At 34.2% G+C, this 18,435-nt stretch overlaps 2 protein-coding genes across 3 annotated transcripts; both read right to left on the minus strand.

Annotated features, from left to right (window-relative positions):
• Positions 1–779: 779 nt before the first annotated feature.
• vgll1 (vestigial like family member 1) lies at positions 780–4,193 on the minus strand. Its single transcript, XM_051860004.1, has 4 exons — positions 3,998–4,193; positions 3,010–3,212; positions 2,530–2,928; positions 780–1,736 (listed from the first exon to the last, which is right to left on the minus strand). Exons 2-4 carry the CDS (start codon positions 3,197–3,199, stop codon positions 1,696–1,698), a joined length of 630 nt encoding a protein of 209 aa, XP_051715964.1. The 5' UTR covers positions 3,200–3,212; positions 3,998–4,193; the 3' UTR covers positions 780–1,695.
• A 612-nt stretch (positions 4,194–4,805) lies between these two features.
• adgrg4a (adhesion G protein-coupled receptor G4a) lies at positions 4,806–17,056 on the minus strand. 2 transcript variants are annotated; one of them, XM_051861011.1, is made up of 27 exons: positions 16,033–17,056; positions 15,723–15,802; positions 14,906–15,517; positions 14,680–14,777; positions 14,271–14,329; positions 14,088–14,136; positions 13,925–13,956; positions 13,639–13,790; positions 13,466–13,567; positions 13,257–13,331; positions 12,733–12,818; positions 12,592–12,656; positions 12,357–12,505; positions 12,088–12,214; positions 11,340–11,446; positions 11,051–11,255; positions 10,393–10,558; positions 8,905–9,054; positions 8,622–8,741; positions 8,306–8,351; positions 8,085–8,188; positions 7,637–7,758; positions 7,296–7,564; positions 7,064–7,163; positions 5,560–5,840; positions 5,235–5,336; positions 4,806–4,984 (listed from the first exon to the last, which is right to left on the minus strand). In XM_051861011.1, the coding sequence occupies exons 2-27, from the start codon at positions 15,793–15,795 to the stop codon at positions 4,821–4,823; spliced, it is 3,615 nt and encodes a 1,204-aa protein (XP_051716971.1). In that variant the 5' UTR covers positions 15,796–15,802; positions 16,033–17,056; the 3' UTR covers positions 4,806–4,820. The 2 variants fall into 2 exon arrangements, with proteins under 2 accessions (XP_051716971.1, XP_051716972.1); XM_051861012.1 differs by lacking the exons at positions 15,723–15,802; positions 16,033–17,056 and having other exon boundaries at positions 13,466–13,790; positions 14,906–15,051.
• Positions 17,057–18,435: the final 1,379 nt, after the last annotated feature.

Here is an 18,435-nt window from a genome sequence, read left to right on the forward strand (position 1 = left end):
TATTAGCAAGCAAGGTGTCCATTGAATTTCATCTACAGTTTTATAAATACTTGAAATTCTCACATATTTCACATAGGCTATTGCTTTTACCGTAATTATATAGTAGCGAAGTATTAAGACGTGAGTCCGCCGTGTGAAATGAGAGACAGGTAGGCTGTGCAATTTAGTGACCCAGATGATCAGTATGATTGCCATAGAGATGATTAGGAAATATCAGATGATGCACCTGACAAATCAGAATCGAGTAATATCGTGTAAATATAAAGCATAAAACAGTCACTCTAAAGTTGTCCAGTAAATGTATTTAGCCCTTTACTCGCTAGCAATGAAATGTGAAATGATCAGTGTGAGAATTTTTCTAGCCAGAGGTGAGTCTGAGCTTAGCCTTGGCTTTGGTCCGTTTTATTTGGAAAGGGACACGTGTGCCACCGGATGGGTAACTGCTAAATATAGTGCAAGGACATCAATAATCCTCAAGCAGGGGTGTGGAGATGGCTGTTTCTCCATCTGCGTCCATGAGTTGGATTCATGGTGGGGGATTTGAGTTTGATAGCTACATCATAGTGTGAGATTAAGATCCAACACATACAGACTTCACATCATGCTGCTGTAATTAATGTATTTTTGCAGTAAGATGCAGTGCAATGTTGTTTTCATCCACTAGGGTGCAGCGTTGGGGTTTTCATTAGTATGCCTTCATTTAAAAGAGAACAATGTCATAAACCGAATCTGTCTTAAATTCTGTAATTTACAAATAAATGTATTTCAGTAGCATTGAATAAATGTTGTAATGTGCCATTTATTTCATTTAAAGCCAATAAAATACAAAACCAAAGTTATTTAAATTGGTGGTTTGTGACTTAAACATCTTTCAAAGGTCTGTTCTGACAACATCACAGGTAGCATAAAAACAATGATAGATGCTGATAATAAAATGTGATTAAATGTATAATTGTGCATCTGTTAGGATAGCAACAATAAATAAGCTTTTACACTTTTGAAAGGGAGAAAAAAACCTTTTTTTGTTGGATGCACAGACTTTGTCAACAGTCAAACTACGGTATTATTATCTGCAACTTAAAACAGCCAAATTAGACAAATGCCAGCATAGACAATTTGTGTAACATGCTCTCATCCTTGAAAACCCTGAATGAAACAGGAATAAATATAGTTTGTGCAAACTACAAACTGAAACATATGCATTTTACTAAATTACTGTATACTCAAGTCCATATAAAACTTCTTTATACTTTTAGTTTTTGTACATTGATATATTTGTGTATGTGATCATTGTATCATGATTGTAATAATTTTTCACATCAAAGTTATTTATACCCAGAGCAGCCTTTCTGACAAATTAAATGCAACCAAAACAACAGATATTTGCTATAAAATCTATGAAAATATGACATAAAATTCAGTTGCAACAAATGAACTCCAGTAAAATGCCAGTAAAAAAAAAAAAATCTGTAAAAACATAGATTACTCGTTTTGTGTGCGTGTGATTGTCTTTAACCGTATAGCCCAAGGCCAGTCTCTTGCTGTGGTACACGAAGAGCTTGTTTCTAAACAGGTTGGATGTGCAGAAGCCTCCAGGTGAAGCATTGCAAGGTCCATTAGTCACTTGTTCAGTTAAACGAAAGAGCAATGAAAGACTTCTTTGTTCTTGCTTTTAAATCTCAAACGACTTTTTAGTTAATACCAATAAAGATCTTTTTTCTCAATCACCTGTACACCTAAAAGGCAATCACAAGTGAGTTAATTAAAATACTGAGAATCAAAAATGTCTATTAAAATGACTAAAACGTAAAAATGACTTAATAATTTATGTATACAATGCCATTGAAATGCTTGAGGTCAGACTGTTTTTGTTGTTGTTGTTTTGAAAGAAATTAATACATTTATTCAGCAAGGAAGCATTAAATTGGTCAAAAATGACAGTAAAATGACTGAAGACTGGAGTAATGGCTGCTGAAAATTCAGCTTTGCCATCACAGGAATAATTACATTTTAAAATACATTAAGATAGAAAAGTATCACTTTACAATATGGTTTCATTAGTTAACATTAGTTAACTACTTTAGTTAACATGAACTAAGAATTAAAAACACTTCTACAGCATTTATTAATCTCAGTTCATGTTAATTTTAACATTTACTAATACTTTATTAAAATCAAAAGTTGTATCTGGTAACATTAGTTGAACAAACAATGAACAACTGTGTTTTTATTAACTAACATTAACAACGATTAATAATAAATACTGTAGCAAATGTATTGTTCATTGTTAGTTCATGTCAGTTAATACATTAATTAATACTAACAAGTGAACCTTATTGTAAAGTGTTACCTTTTAAATTGCAAAAACATTTGACAATATTGCTGTTTTTAGTGTCTTTTGATCAAATAAATGCAGCTTTGGTAAGTGTGAAAGACTTCTTTCAAAAACATTTAAAAAATCTTTTGAACGGTATTATATGATTATTTGGGTTTGATTAAAACAGAATGGTAGAAAATAAGGGCATTTACCAGAGTTTAGATTGATATCACAAGTCATCTGGTCGCAAAATCCAGGATACTTTGTCCATCCAGACGTGAATTCTTGTTTGGAGGAGGGTACCATCACTGTGCTCATGTCAGCGCGATCATTGTGGAGCAAGTTTAACAGAGAATTAGAGTACTGTTGTTCGGCTACCATCAAACCATCAGAGGAAACAGCCAAGGGGTACGTCATGGGGGGCAGAGCGAGACTCGTACCCTGCCGAGAATCCCCTGACCACAGAACAGCACTGTTTGCTGGGAGATTTGGTGACATATGATGGTTTGATTGAGACTCGCTGCTTGTTCCTAGCCGAAGATGTTCTGGAGGAAACATGGGCTGATACTTGGTTTGTGACTGTTCTTCCCATTGACTTGATTCACGTCCATCTAAAAAAGGAATTCAATGTTTAAATTCATTCCACAAGTCAAATATTCCATTTAAAAGGGAATTTGAGAGGACTTGTTTACTTGTTTGAGCAGATCTGTGGTTTCTTTTGATTGTAGAGCACTCTCCCTTCGGTTTAGTTGCTTTACCTAGAGCACGGGAGAAATGTTCATCCACCATGCTGTTGATGTCTCCTTGGAAGTAAGTGAGAAGGACACTACCGGACTCCTCTTTAATCTTAGCCACTGGGCTTCCTAGATCCTCCTCCATCATTGATCCAGATATACTGCAGAAACGGTGTGCAATGCAACATTTATCAATCTATCCTGTCGTGGTGATAGATTATTGCTCATGGTGTCATGTCTTCAAAGGGAAATTGCAATAAGATCCCATCACTTCATGATGTTCTTTGTATGGTTTTGATGAATGAAAGGATATAAGGATGGGATAAATCAAAGCCCAACTGTATCTGAATGTTCTTGCAAATTGCATTTTAGCTGAATTCATCATTTACTCAAGTTTAGGTGTTATAAGGTGACAATGAGATAAATGATGATAGGTCTTCTATACATGCGATAGAATATTTATTTATTTGTTTGTTTTTTATTTATTTTTTAAATTATCTTGATGAGTACGGTTCTGCTAAAGAACAAAATGTAATTGTTAATGCTTTAAAAAAGCACCAGAGCCACAAATTCAATGATTTTATTATGAGAACTAAAGTAGAAAAGTTAAAGTAGTTGTTTATGAAATGTTGATGTTTAAAATTTATTGTTAGAGGAAAAAAATAAATTCTCAAAAAACTCAAATTTTGGCAGCAGGGCTGCAAACCTCATTTAAAAATGTGAAATAAAAGTTAATATAAAATTTAGTTTGACCTTATGAGTCTACATTATACATGTATGTATATATATATATATATATATATATATATATATATATATATTCATATGTGTTTGTATATATAGTAACACTTTACAATAAGTTTTGTAAATTAACGTTACGCTTATGTTACTGTTATTTTAAAATGATGAAATACTACAGTCATGGAAATAGCCAGCTTTTACTCACCATGCAGTAGTTGTGAAATATCGAGTGTTTAATTAGACGTTGAAGCCCGGTCAATTACAATGAAGTAAAGGTGATATCCGTAATTGCATGAGATTTAAACATGCTGCGGTTGAATCAGTTAGATTGTTTCTCCATGAGAAAAAAGTTAGACTAAAGGAAACTACTTCAGTTTTTGCCCTTAAATGTGAGGCGTCAATCTGTGAACTTTAACCACTATGAGCAGAATGTGACTGAACAAGTCAGACCACTTAACTGTCATCTCTGAAAAAAGACACTGACAGAAATAATGTTTTTTTAGAACAAGTTGTTTTATTTCACTTTAGGTAACAGTGATCAAATCATTTTATTTTTCATTTCATTATTAATGTCACAATAATTTACCTCAATAAATATTGTGAATTCACAGAGCAACGTAACATAGTTTAGACCTATATGTTAACCAAAACCCAGTTAGTGTTATGAACAAACATTTTAAATTATTTCTTACTAAACATTTTAGAGCTGGTAGTCTTTTTTTAATACTGATAGTCTGAAGCCAAAATTACTAACCTAGTAATTCTGGGAGTGCTGTAATTTTACAGATGGCTAATGTATAGATATTATTCACTGGAATGACACCACTCATAACAGTTGACACACATCACCTCATTAATTCATCTCTCTGGAAGAAATCATTGAAACAATCTATTTTAATTCTATTAATGATGACAGTGAATTAAAGTTTAAAAAAGAGGCTTTTCATGAATTTCTGCGGGAAATTTCCAAAGTCGTCATTCAACATAACCAAAAAGAAACGGAATACACAGAATTCATCTTCCCTTATTTATTGTTTTCTGTCCTGTGTGAGAAAGACACCATCATGACTGGCCCCTGAGTTTGAGGTATCAGAGATCTTCCTTTCACTGGTAGTCTCAGACTTCATGGATGGTGAGGAGACGTGTTGACCATCTTTCGCTTTGGCCCCCGCCGTCACAGAACGACTCCAGTCTGGTCAAAATTCAAATGACATTATTCTTTTTTTTGTCTTTTCAAAGAATATTAATTGATAATGGTTGTGTTTGTAAATGTACTTTTGTATTTTTATTTTCAAGTAAATTTTGATCTAGAACACTATTATTATTTTGGGGGTATTTGATATGTAGTTTTGTATTATACAAAATAATTATTATAATATTTCCTCTTACAGGTATAGCTATTGACTAAGTATGAGTTTAACTAATGTTTATGTTAGCCAAACCTGAGTATTCATTCCGTCTGAATCTTCCACAGCAGAGATGTATCCTCCACTGCTTCCTTACGTTGTCTTTCATCAGACAATAAAACAGGAAGATAAAGAAACCTGAAATACAGCAAAAAAAACAAAACACTTGTCCAAAGATCCTTTGAAGATTACAATCCAAAAACAACATACCATCTTTTCGTGTTAAACACTAATGCATTCTTACTCTGCCTGATAAATCTATTATACAAATTATGAGTATCACTGTGCACAGTGTTAGACATACTTTGAATGCATTAGTTTTAACTTTCTCTCCATAGGTATAAGCAGCCCTTGCTGTTACCTTGAAGACTGTTGAGGAGGGAGAACAGGTACAGCAGGGGTGTTTTGGCTGGACCCCAGGCTACAAAGGCTAGCGTCCAGGTAAGTCCCAGCAGGAAGGTGAGGCTGGCCACCACTCGCAGGTCATGCAGAAACCCTTTTCTGTTGCTGGCGGGCTTATTGACATGCATTTTACGGATCTGTACCAGCACCACGGCAAACATGCAGATATTACAGACCATGATCAGGGTCACAAACGAAACCACCGTCACATAAAAGGTCACATCATTCCTTAACCAGCAACTGAAAAAGATGAAGAGAGATAGTACAGTATTACCATAAAGTCCTGTTCGCACCAATGGTGAAAACTATTATAACAACCAATGATAACTATTTTAGAGTGCACAGCAACGGATGATAACATTATATTTATTCTAAGAGCACCACTCAGTTATGTCACATGGTTTAGGAAGGTCATTCATTAGCTGGACAAACATCACAGAGAATGTGATTCCAATAATATTGTTCCTCCAACACAGTCTCATGACAATTCCTAACTATTTTAGGTTTTAGCAAATTGGCGAATTTGTACATTCTAAAAAATGCTGGGTTAAAAACAACCCAAGTGTGGTTGAAAATGGACAAAACCAGTGATTGGATTGTTTTAACCCAGCGGTTGGGTTAAATGTTTGCCTAAAGTGCTGGACAGTTTTATTTAACCCAACTATTGTTTAAAAGTTACTATATGGCTGGCTTAAAATGAACCCAAAATAACAATAAGAATCAAAAGGTGAACATTTATTATTAAGCAATTTAATAAATGTTTATTGTTTAATTATTATTCATTAAACTTATTAATAAATGTTCTTATTAAACATATTAATAAATGTATTTTCCAACATACTTTGGGTTCATTTTAAGTGAGCAATTTGTGAGGTTTGTCCATTTTCACAACAGCTTGGGTTGTTTTTAACCCAGGATTTTTTGGCACCAATATAAATTATGCATTTAAAACTGTGCATTTTACACTCTAAAAAACGCTGGGTAAAAAACAACCCAAGTTGAGTTGAAAATGGACAAACCCAACAATTGGGTTGTTTGAACCCAACGGTTGGGTTAAATGTTTGCCCAACCTGCTGGGTAGTTTTATTTAACTCAACTATTGTTTAAAAATTACTGTACTTCTTGCTTAAAATGAACCCAAAGTATGTTGTAAATTAACATTTAATGAATAATAATTAAACAATAAACATTTGTTAAATTGCTTATTAATAAATGTTCACCTTTCGATTATTATTGTTGCCTCTAGTAATTATGTGTCTGATTTTTAATTTCCAACCTATTTTGGGTTCATACTAAGCCAGCCATATAGTAATTTTTTAAACAATAGTTGGGTTAAATAAAACTGCCCAGCAAACATTTAACCCAACCGCTGGGTTAAAACAACCCAACCCATTTTCAACCCAACTTGGGTTGTTTTTTAACCCAGCATTTTTAGAGTGTAAACTGTGTTGTTTGGCACCTACAATGCAGTGGGTTCTTCTTGGAGAGGTGCTCTGGAGAGGCCAGCACCATATGAATTTACATCAATGGCAAGCACTAAACTTACAACCAGCAGAGGTAAACCTGCAAACAACAGTTTAAAAAAATTAACAAACAGAAGCACTGTTTTTTGTTTCTTAATGGTTATTCAATTGTTATATACTCCACAGTATAACATTTACATGAAGAGAAAAAATGCAAAACTGCCTGTCTTACCCCATCCAAGAGCACAGAATTTGAGGATGTATGATGGCACATATGAATTAAAGACCTTGACCAAGGCCAGATACATGTTGATTGCACCCAGTCCCATCCAAGTAAAGGTAGCCAGAAAGAAGTAATGTAGAAAGGCGGCTACAGTAATGCAAAGGGCATTGCTGTTAAAAGAGGCAAACCAGGAGTTCACCAGGAACAACATGTTCAACCCTAGCAAGGCCACGGAGAGGTTAATAAGGATCTTCGAAGGGTAGTCTCGCCTCAGTTTCCTGTGGTAAGAAAACGTGTAAGGAAAGACATAGGATGCTGAACACATAATGCAAAAGAGTCTAAGAACTCACTCAAAGGACAAATAGGTCAAAAGTGTGACTCCAAGAAAGATGGAGGATATGCCACTGCCCAGGTATGAGATGACAGTCAGAATCCTTTCATCTTTCGGGTTTATTGGAGTTTTAGAGATATCCTGGAAAACAGATAGGTTCAGGAAAACACACAAAGTGGTTACAATAATAAAAATCTAGGCATGTATTATGCAAATCGTTTGTCATCCATAAATTAACACTGACCTTTAGTTTCCAAATGTTTTCAGAAAAGGTAATTATTATACTGGTAATTATTATATTGCATTTGGTACATAAATTGACATTTCTAATTCACTGACCTTGTGCTGGTGAAAAGGCAAATTTAGTTTCACACAAGCAAAAATGTAATGTAAAACTTTGTGTAGGCCTACTTTATAAAAATCTTTACTTGACTGTCTATGTCCTAGGCACACAAAAATGAACTCACAAGAAGAACTCCAAAATGTGTGAGGTGATCACAGGAACAGGACGTATGAGTGGCATTAGACTTCATTGTCTCACATCCTGTATTGTTCCATCCACCTTTCTCATCTATGAGAAAAGAAACAACCATTGAACTATCATGGCGATATCGATCAAAATGAAGAGCTCTCTTACTATAGATAGTCCTAAATGTTGAATTTAAAAAATGCGTATCACAAAGCTCACTGTTTTTGTTGAAGTCCCAGTAGACACACTTGGCAGTGTCCTGGTCCTATAGAGAAAAAAGAGAGTGTGCATGGTGAAATATTACTTTAATGATCAGACTATAAATCAGTGATAATGTCAGGTGTTATCATAGTGGATAAATTAAATCTTAGCAAGATATTTGCTGACAAAAGATACCATGCGCTTAGTGGTAGCATATTATTTTAACTGTTTACTAAAGTGTGTTCAAACAGTTGCATACTGGGGCAATAATGATGGTGAACTGTTGATTTGTGATTTGTTTTGGAGGTGGCTGGTTGATTGTATCCACACAGACCTCTTTGTTTTCGAGATGGCGGAGAGTGACCATCACTGGGATCTCAAGGTGGCTCACTGTGGCATTGGTGACACTGGCAGACACCACATAAGAGTTCAGCGCCATGTTGATTGTAGGGTCCTAAATGTTAAAAATTTGCCATCAGAGGTACTGATTCTCACAAAAATGTTCCATATATACATTATGTTCCATTATATACAGCAATTTTATAGCTTTGCCGTTATTTACATTAAACTGACTGTTTATTCTTCTTCTAAAAGTGAGGAAAAGAAGTGTATGTTACCTCAAAGAATTTTTCTTTGCCATAAAAATGGAACTGAACCCGAGGCCTGGCTCCATTGTTTGGGAAAAAGCTTTCAATTGCCGGAGGTAAGGATATGAAAGCTAAAGTTCCTGTGTCTGGATGCTCTGTAAAGTTCTCATCATAAAATATCTACAAAAAGGATGGGAAGGAAACATTACTGCAAGAACAATAAACCATTCAAGTTCACACTTTTTATAAATATTAATGACTAAAACTAAATGCAGGTTACATCGTTATGCCAGTACTGTAGGTGGCAACAAGTGACTGTCTTTATGAATGAGTCATTGAATTATTCACTCAGTCGATTAGTTGAAAATACTGGTTTGTTTGGTGATAGGGGTTGTGCATGGTTTATTCTGCTTTGATTTTGTGACTTTTTTTCTTTAATTATGCAAAAATGACCAATTAACTCATAATATAAAGTGTAAAATCTGAGTTATTCTATATTGACTGCTTGTGCATTTAACCGTTTTATAAAAGCAGAATGACAATCAGCACGATTGTCATTCTGCTTTTATAAAACGGTTAAATGCATATTGTTGGACCAAATATCAGCTGATATTTGAAAAAAAAAGGCACACTTACTGGTCTGATATTCCTTAATTATTTATTATAATTGTGCATTTTATATTTACTTCTTCTTAAACATTTCTAAAAATGCAGAACCATGTCATGTCATGACATTTGTCCAGCAAGCTCTAAAGTCTCCAAAAATCATGTGTACAGACCACAAGAAAGAGCTGTGATCAGTCTGCTTTGGGATGTTTTGTATCCATTGGGAACGAATGTGATAGAGTCTGATTGCTTGAAGCTTCTAAAGGCTGAATACACACAAACAGGTCGGACAGAGATGGCCAATAACCATAAAACAATCTAGCAACCCAAAACGACCATAATATATTTGTTTATACATGCTACAACAATATATTGACAGGGAGACTTAAAAGAGTTCAACTAATTTTTTATAACTGCAACAAAACAAACTCTGTATGTTAACTTTGGTAAACAAGCGGCTTCTTCTGCTAGGCTTTGACCATGTAGTCAACAGAGATTTTGACAGTTTTTTGAGAAAATGTATCGATGAATTGCTTATGTATAGTTGTCTCTGCATATTAAATTGGGATATCTAAGTATTTTAACACACTGATTACATTACACTGATAAAAATGACATACTTCAGCTTTAATACAACAATGGTGGCAGAATACATTTACATCTCACTTCAATGTCATTCAGTGGTCAGGCTTAATATCACACCTGACATGTAAATGGTGCTAAAATAACCACTTGAATCACACAATCACTAACGCACACAAGGACACAGAAACCTTGTGGTCACAATAGTGTGAAAACACGTTTGCAACGATACTGTGATATTTTAATATCACACTTTCGCTAAGAGTCTAAAGTTTCCATAATGATCTTGGTCTCATGCAGTGTTAGATACAATCTCTCTTTGTCTCTCACCTCAGGGATGCTATCATTCTGTATGGAGGACACTTCAAATGTGAGGCCGTGGAACTGAGAGGTGTCAGGATTGATCAGCTGCAGTGCTAATGAAGGTGCTGTCATGTTATGAGCATCTCCTGTGAACACCGTCCTGTCTCCCATAAGGTCTGTAATATAAAGAATTCTACCACACAGAAAGACATAATGGAGTGAAGACAGCAGGAAAATACTAGGACATATTTCAGAGATATATAGAGATATCATATTGCATTTTCATATTGCAACTTTCATTTTGTTTATTTAGGATTAAAGTTATTTTTTAACGTTCGCCGGTTCCCACCTCCTTATTCCCTGAGACTTTAAACCTTGCTACAGAGTCTTTAATAGTAAATTCCACTAGGAATACGTAGGAGAATCACAGGGAAGAAGCTCAGGAAATAAATACGCTTAACATAAACAATACCAGACCATGAAACAAAGCAAACTGAGGGCTTAAATACAAAGGAACAGATAATCAACAGAACAGAAACAGGTGCGTAGAACTAATTAACAACAGCGAAAATAGAACCAAAACACAGTGAAACTAAACAGAACAGAACATACATGTTACAATATGAATCAAAACTAACTATATGTATCAATATAAACATGCACAAATGCCTGCTTGCATACTTACTTGTTAGTGACTTGGGTGAGATCAGTTTTGATATTACAGATATCTGAAACAATGTTAGTAATGCTGCTGGATAGGTCTTTGGTCAAGGTTCCAACCTCAGTGACCTTAGACAGCTTTTCAAGCACAATGTGCAGCTGAGCACCATTCAGACCATTTTGTTCCCTTAACAGATCCCCAATCATGTCCACAATGTCTGCTGAGTTGTCTGGGGACATATGCCATTAAAGTAGTCAATTTAATTGTGCTTTTGACAATTAAAGGCAAATAAAAACCCATATTGATAACTTACCAGCTGTAACGGTGATATTTTCCAAATAATCAAAATCTACTGTCCTTATACACTTGCTCATGTCTGGAGGATCCCAAACTGCTCTGTCAGTTGCCCCGTTTAATTTACTGAATAGAATGGGAAGAGATGTAATTCTCATTCAGCTATTTAAAATGCATTGTCCTGACTTTTCCATGTTAATGAGGGAAATATTATGTTCAGCAGAGTTTTAGACATGAAACGATTGTAGTACAGCTTTTTTCTTGTACTCTTGTAAACAGAAGTCAGAGACTATTTCTATAAGCTCTGTAAAAAATTGTATGTAATGGTGACTGGATTTATTGCTATCCTGGTCAGGTTAAGAGTTAATATTTACATTGTCAGGAGTCCAAGCAGGATTGTGAAGCTAATTATTCAATTAAAGGATATTGCTTTCCACAAGAAAAAGATAAGATATATTAATCAGAGGAGCAGCACCGGATTGTGTATATAGTTTGTGTGCTAAATGACGCAAAGGTAAAGTGTTATCTGAATGTTTTTCCAGGGCCATTGAACTGCTTCTATAGAAACAAAGCATTTCACTGTAAAGTATATGCAATGGAGATTTGATAAAGGAAATTATAACTCCATTAAAACAAATTGGAGATATAATTCTTTAAATATATCAATAGATTAATTGATTGACGCTGATATTTCAATAGAAGAAATAACTAAATCAACCTGTGTTGTTTTGATCAGTATTAAATACTGCACAATGTGTAGTACTTACCAAAACCTTGTAGCACTTTCATCCCCTTGCTCACACCCCATGTCATATTGGCTTTGAGCCGTCATGGCAGGCCACGTGTATATACCATACACTGTGAGCATGAACTCTTCTGGACAATGGCCTGGATCTGCAACAATAAACAGCTTGCACTGAGAAACCACACACATATTTTAACTCCATTACAACAGTGATTTGTATTTTTTTGTTATATCTAACATCTTTCTCCTTCATTTTTATGTTTGGTCACCAATAAAAGGCCAAAATCAGACCTATATGGTTGACTTTGACTTCTCCAGTCGGGACACTGATACTGATGGTAGCATTGGTGTATCCTTTTGTTAAGAGTTCAAAAATTAGCCTCTCTGCTGCTGTGGCATTGACTGATGCCGATGACTGAACCTGAAAAGTAGTGATGTACCTAAAAAAGATTTAATTTAATTAATGATACAGCATCTATTTTATCTGCATTTGAATGTTCCATGTGCTCAGTGTTGGGACACTTACTTAGGAGCTCCTTTTAGCACAAGATTCAAAACGTCCATTTTGCATTTTTGCAGTGTTTCCTGAAGCTGAAGAAAAGAAGTACCTCAATGGTCTGCTCTAAATTGACTTTTTATAATATATTTATAATATGTCTTTACTCACCCATTGTTGTATAGCCTGTTTAGGGTCTGTGATACTGCCACTCATTGTTAGGTTGAGATAGACTCTATAAAAAATGTCTTCAAAATCTGGTGAAACATTAGTGAATTAAACCCCTGTTAAATATAATGAATACATAGAACAAATTATACTGCAAAACATTTTTTAACGGTTCAGTAATTGATAATAATATATATCAATAATTTAAAATAAACATAAAATAATGATAATTAATTCAATATATTTGCACCATTTTTTCAATGTTGTTGTGCAGAACAAAGAATGACAAGTATGAGACACATGCTAATTTGCTCAGGTATTAACTATCTCATCTAGAAGCCCAATAAAGTGAACACTATGTAAAACATTTTTGAATGCAGGTTTTGAGGGAAACAAATGGTATCAATTAACAAACCTGTATTTTCAAAAATGTTTTGCATAGTGGTCAGGTCACTGGTCACTTTATTGGCTTTTGAGATGACATTCTGCTATATGTACAACCATACCAATGTGTTTGTTTAACTCACCTCTGTGCGAAGTTAAGCCTGAAGTGGCTGAACAGATATTTTCCATGGCCCGTGTTTGTAATGATGTGCGAGATACTGAAGAACAGAATATTTTACATGTGAGTTCTTAAAACGGAATGTGAGCCTTTAGTACCTTTGACCAAATTAAGGTTTAAGTGCTTCTGTATTGATAAAACAGTTTACTTCAGTTGAGTTATGATGGCACAGACCTGATATTGTAATATTTGCACTTCCTATGTCGGGACTCTTTGTGGTTTGAGACAAGACTGGTGCAGTTACAGCAGGATTCAAAGTCACATTTGGTAATACAGCTGTAAAATTCGGAAAAGAGTTTTGATCAACTGAATTCTCCACTTCCCACCCCTCACACATAACTACATACCTACTGAGAGGATGTTTATAGAATCTGGGTTTGTTATCAGGGAGATGTTTTCGCTGTAGTTATAGATGGGTATTAGCAGCCCCTGTATCTCAGATACTGTTTTACCCACATCATCTTCAGGTATCACTTTCACAAACACCACACAATCAAACCTAAGACCACAACAGAGTCATGACAAATACTCGTTTAGATGATCTGATTCATACACAAAGCATAAACTTCCTATTTTACTGAATATCCATGACATACATGTATGCATTGCAGGTGTATGAGGAATTTTTTTTACCATTGTGTCTTGATTGTTGGCATTCCATGATCCTGTAAAAAGCATGTATATAACACATTTGAGAAAAACACAGTGTTTTGTAATGTTATAACATTAGGATATAAATATACTGTATATGTCCACTTAATTATTTAGTTAAATATGGTAAATATTAATATTGTACCTGAATGTTCTCCTTATTTTGTCCAGGTAAACCAGCTTCTGTTTGAGGGCTAAATTGGAGCACAGATGAGAAAAATGAGGCAACTTTCTAAGACATAAAGTCTATGTAACTGTGCAGTTAAATGGAAAAATAATTATATATATAAACTTCTGATTTAGTTTGTTTAAAAAATGAAACGATTACCTTAAATTTGACAGGAACATAGAATGCACTGATATTTTCCAAGGGAAAATGTGCTTTAGCTAAAATAACAATAAAAAAACATATATAAATATATATTTATATAAACTCAGCAAAAAAATAAAAGACATGTCCTTTTTTCAGGATAATGTATTTTGAAGATAATTTTGTTAAATCCAAATAAGTTTTACAGATCTTTATTTGAAAGGGTTTAAACAATGTTTTTCATGCTTTTTCAATGTCTCATAAGCAATTTTTGCATGCCCACCAACAGTTTACAGGCGATAGACAATTAAAGTCACAGTTCCAATAACTTAGGACACTAAAGAGGCCTTTCTACTGACTCTGAAAAACACCAGGAGAAAGATTTATAATGTTATATATACACACATATATGCAAGTATAATCTTACCCAGTGTAGAACAATCTCCTGGACATCATTCTCAGCATTGTCATCATTGGTATTTTGCGTAATAGATGTGTTCATCTGAATTTTATATTTTGACGATACTAAAATAAAGATACAGTTCATTAGAGTGCAATTTCAATAATCCATAACATCATATAACGCAAGTTCCTTCCTCTCTTATAAATATTCTTGTATTCTTCACAGAGAAAAACAGAGCAGTTTCTCTCACCACACTTCAAGCTGTTGTCCTCTATTGCTGGGCACTTCTGATTATCCCAGTCCTGTGTTCTCCAAGTCATAATGTTCCCATCTACACATTTGAATTCATCCAGCTGCAATGGACTCAGCTGCACTCCCCACATTCGGAACAAGGACATATCTCCAAGGAAGTTTTTCCCGGTCTCAAATACAATAGCACCTCCAACAAAGCTATGTGACACTCCCAAAGTCAAGGTACCATTTGCGGCAAGGAACCTGGGTGATGTTTCATTCAAATGAAATTCGAAAATGGCTTGATTAACAATCATCTGGAAAAGCCTAGTGTGACTCGACCATGTCAGACAAACTGTGTACCAATTGTTTATGTGAAGGTCATATGCAACTATCCATTCTTTTCCAAAAAGGGAGGCTTTTAAATTTCCACCATTTCCAGCCAAGCCAAGCTCCATGTGCTGTTGCCCTGGACCTTTGTAGTCAAAAGCAGTCCATTCATAAGTAATATACTTTTTCATGAGGTTGACACAAACACTCAGTTCCTCTAAAGGTGGGATGATAACATTTTTATTCAGCTGCCAAACACATTGGGTTGAAAAGACCATCTTCTTCCCCCATAGGCTCGAGCCTGAAAGTTAGAATACGGATTAGGCATCTATTTTCAGCTATAAGTTTGCAAACAATATCCTAACTTTGTACATTAATAAGTAATAAATAGTATCCTCTTAAGCAATATAAAACTGCAATCACATTTTTCAAGGAATTATTTAATTAATTTAATCATTTAGCATACATAAGAAATGCAAGATTTTTTATAAGGTGAAATATCATACCTGAACATATGAGAGAGGAGCCAAAAATCCATATGTAAATAGTCACAGGCAGGTATTTCTTAAATGTATGCATGATATCTCTGTAAATAAATAAATCAAAGAGAGAGAGAGAAAATGTTCATTTCTACAGTGTCCTCACATCAAAAACTTTCAAAAAAAGGATTTAAAGTATTTATATATCTCTCTATTTAACATTAAAGTGTTGGTTAAAGAGTCAAACAATCCATAAAGTGGAAAAACGATTAAGTTATAATTTGTATAACTTTTAAGATAAAAGATACACATTGTTTATAATGAGTTAGATACTTACTGTCTTATGACATGTCTCTAGAATGGAAAAACACTTCAGTATTAACAAAACAAAGTAAACGATGGAAAACCAACAAATTCCACCTAGAAAACCATATGACTCAATGAGGGTATGTTGTCCTCTAAATATATCCAGCGCAGGACCTCTCCTCAGGAGACAAAATCCACGCCCAATCTCTTGTTGATAAGTTATTTATTAATCATAAAGACAGTGATAAACATAAAAGGATCCATACATGGGTCAATAGGGAACAGTTTCCGGAACCAGTTAATCTTATTATGAACGAGTTACTTAACCCTTTCATTTTATAAATCTGTCAATGTTACGCTTTCACAAACCTGAGACCTAGCATGCTTATTTTGATTGTGATGCTTGCTTGTTTTAAGACCCTGTTTATGATTATCACTTATGAATGTGGGAGAAGACACACCTCATTTATAGTTAAAGATTAATAGTGCAAGTTGTGTGATGAAATACTGCAGAAAAGGCATGACTCTTGCTAAATGGGAAGAATGTGTCTGATATAAGGTCACTGGTGGGCGTATAATGCATTTGTGTCAGCTTGTTCTGTAAAAGCTTAGTGATGGTAAAAACAGAACATATGATTGAAGCTGTAAGAGTTAATCACCGAAAAACAGCACATGGCAGTGCATATGAGGAACTGTTTAAGTTTTCATTACATGAACAGTTCTGCATATATTTGTGTGGGCAGAATGTGTGTATCATCTTAACAGGAAGTTGTTTTAGATCTTAAGCAAACAGTTCGGGTAATGTTCCTCCTCAGGTCTTCAGATCAGAATCAGTTCTTCCAGATAGCTCTTACCAAACAAATTTAATTAGATTTTATAGTGGCTGTCTATCTGCAACCCATAGTTCTCTCCACGCTCAATTACACAATTCTCATTTGGACAGATATTTTCATTTATTAATTTGAATACATATTTTGTGAATATTCTATATTCATCCTTTTATTAGTTCCAAATCAAATGTGTCTGCTATTGTGATATATAAAACATGGAACATATTTATAATATTAGGCCTATATATATATATATATATATATATATATATATATATATATATTATCAAATAACTGAAAAATGCCAAATTCCATTTTTCCATTGCATTACTTACTTCCATTGTGTTAAACAGTTTAGATTTCTACTGATACACAAGCAGTGGCTGATTTTATGAGGGTAATTATAGAACATCCAGGTCTTTATTCCGAAATACTGTTTCTTAGAAGATAAAATGTCAAACCAATATATTTCATGGTAACTTGCTTTAAAGCTTTTTTATTATTTTATTTTATTTTATTTTATTTTATTTTATTTTATTTTATTTTATTTTATTTTATTTTATACCAGACACTGACAAAGAGTAGGACAAAGAGGATTTTTTGATAGTGTTTCTCTACAAGATATATATTTATATTTTCTTAAGTTCTGTACATATTTTAATCTATACATATTGGAATGTAAAATAAAGAAAGAAAAGAAAGTAAATTTTTATTAAGAACATTCTAGCCACTATCTCTGATGAATTTAGTGGAAATGCTGTTATTTTAAAAAGTAGGCTAATGGAAGGTAAAGTGGTGGGACGTGTTTGTTCCACATTTCAAGAATCAGTGAAGAGAAATCCAAAGCAAAAACACTGAATGCTCTAATTCCTTTATTGTAGTTCCAGTGTTTTAAATTGTGTATTGTTCCCAAAGAGAAACAATTTTCAAGGAAAGCATTAATCATCTTCTGCGTGTATGAGAGATCATTTAACAGAAGGGCAAAGGAAGGTTTCAGCCTCCTCCTCACCATTTCCTCTAAATTTCCCATTCAGGGTATTACAGCAAGAAACTTGAAAGAATTTACCACAAGACTGTGAAAAAATTATACGACGATTATGTTCCCGTGTATGAGGTTTCACACATACTATTATGGGCCTACACCTCTTTCTTCCACATTTGAAACCAAATATTATGACTTCACGCTTACAGAAAGAAATTTCATAGTTTTGACAATAAGGTGTGACAGATATCTTTAATCGGTGCTTTAGTTTATCTTTGGATATCATCAATGAATGATCAATTAAAAAATCAAAATCCATGACAATTTTAACAATTATTGTGCGAATAAATATTGAATTGTGCTTCATAATGTAAAGCTGACTTCAAATAACTTTTTGCAAAATGCTATACTATGTACTAAATGCATTTGCAACATTATAGCTAGTTCTTCAACTGTATCAGTTAAATCAGGTCACACAAGTTTTTAAAAACCAGTTTTGTTTCGCCCTGCACTGGTCACTGAATTAGTTATAGCAGCTATTGTTATAAGATCCTGAGGTTGTGTTGTATCTCTGTTGTCTCTCTATGGGATGTGTTTGCTAGTGCTTCATATAACCTGTTCT

Source organism: Ctenopharyngodon idella, chromosome 14 (assembly GCF_019924925.1).
Source record: "Ctenopharyngodon idella isolate HZGC_01 chromosome 14, HZGC01, whole genome shotgun sequence".
Taxonomy (NCBI): domain Eukaryota; kingdom Metazoa; phylum Chordata; class Actinopteri; order Cypriniformes; family Xenocyprididae; genus Ctenopharyngodon; species Ctenopharyngodon idella.

Coding starts and splice junctions, on each gene's coding strand:
- vgll1 (XM_051860004.1), bottom strand. CDS start 3,199: ATGATGGAGGAGGATCTAGGAAGCCCAGTGGCTAAGATTAAAGAGGAG. Junction 2,929..3,009: donor CCACAGATCTGCTCAAACAA/GTAAACAAGTCC, acceptor TTCCTTTTTTAG/ATGGACGTGAATCAAGTCAA. Junction 1,737..2,529: donor TGATATCAATCTAAACTCTG/GTAAATGCCCTT, acceptor ATTGCCTTTTAG/GTGTACAGGTGATTGAGAAA.
- adgrg4a (XM_051861011.1), bottom strand. CDS start 15,795: ATGCATACATTTAAGAAATACCTGCCTGTGACTATTTACATATGGATT. Junction 14,778..14,905: donor GGACAACAGCTTGAAGTGTG/GTGAGAGAAACT, acceptor TCTTTATTTTAG/TATCGTCAAAATATAAAATT. Junction 11,256..11,339: donor AAATATCACCGTTACAGCTG/GTAAGTTATCAA, acceptor ATATGTCCCCAG/ACAACTCAGCAGACATTGTG.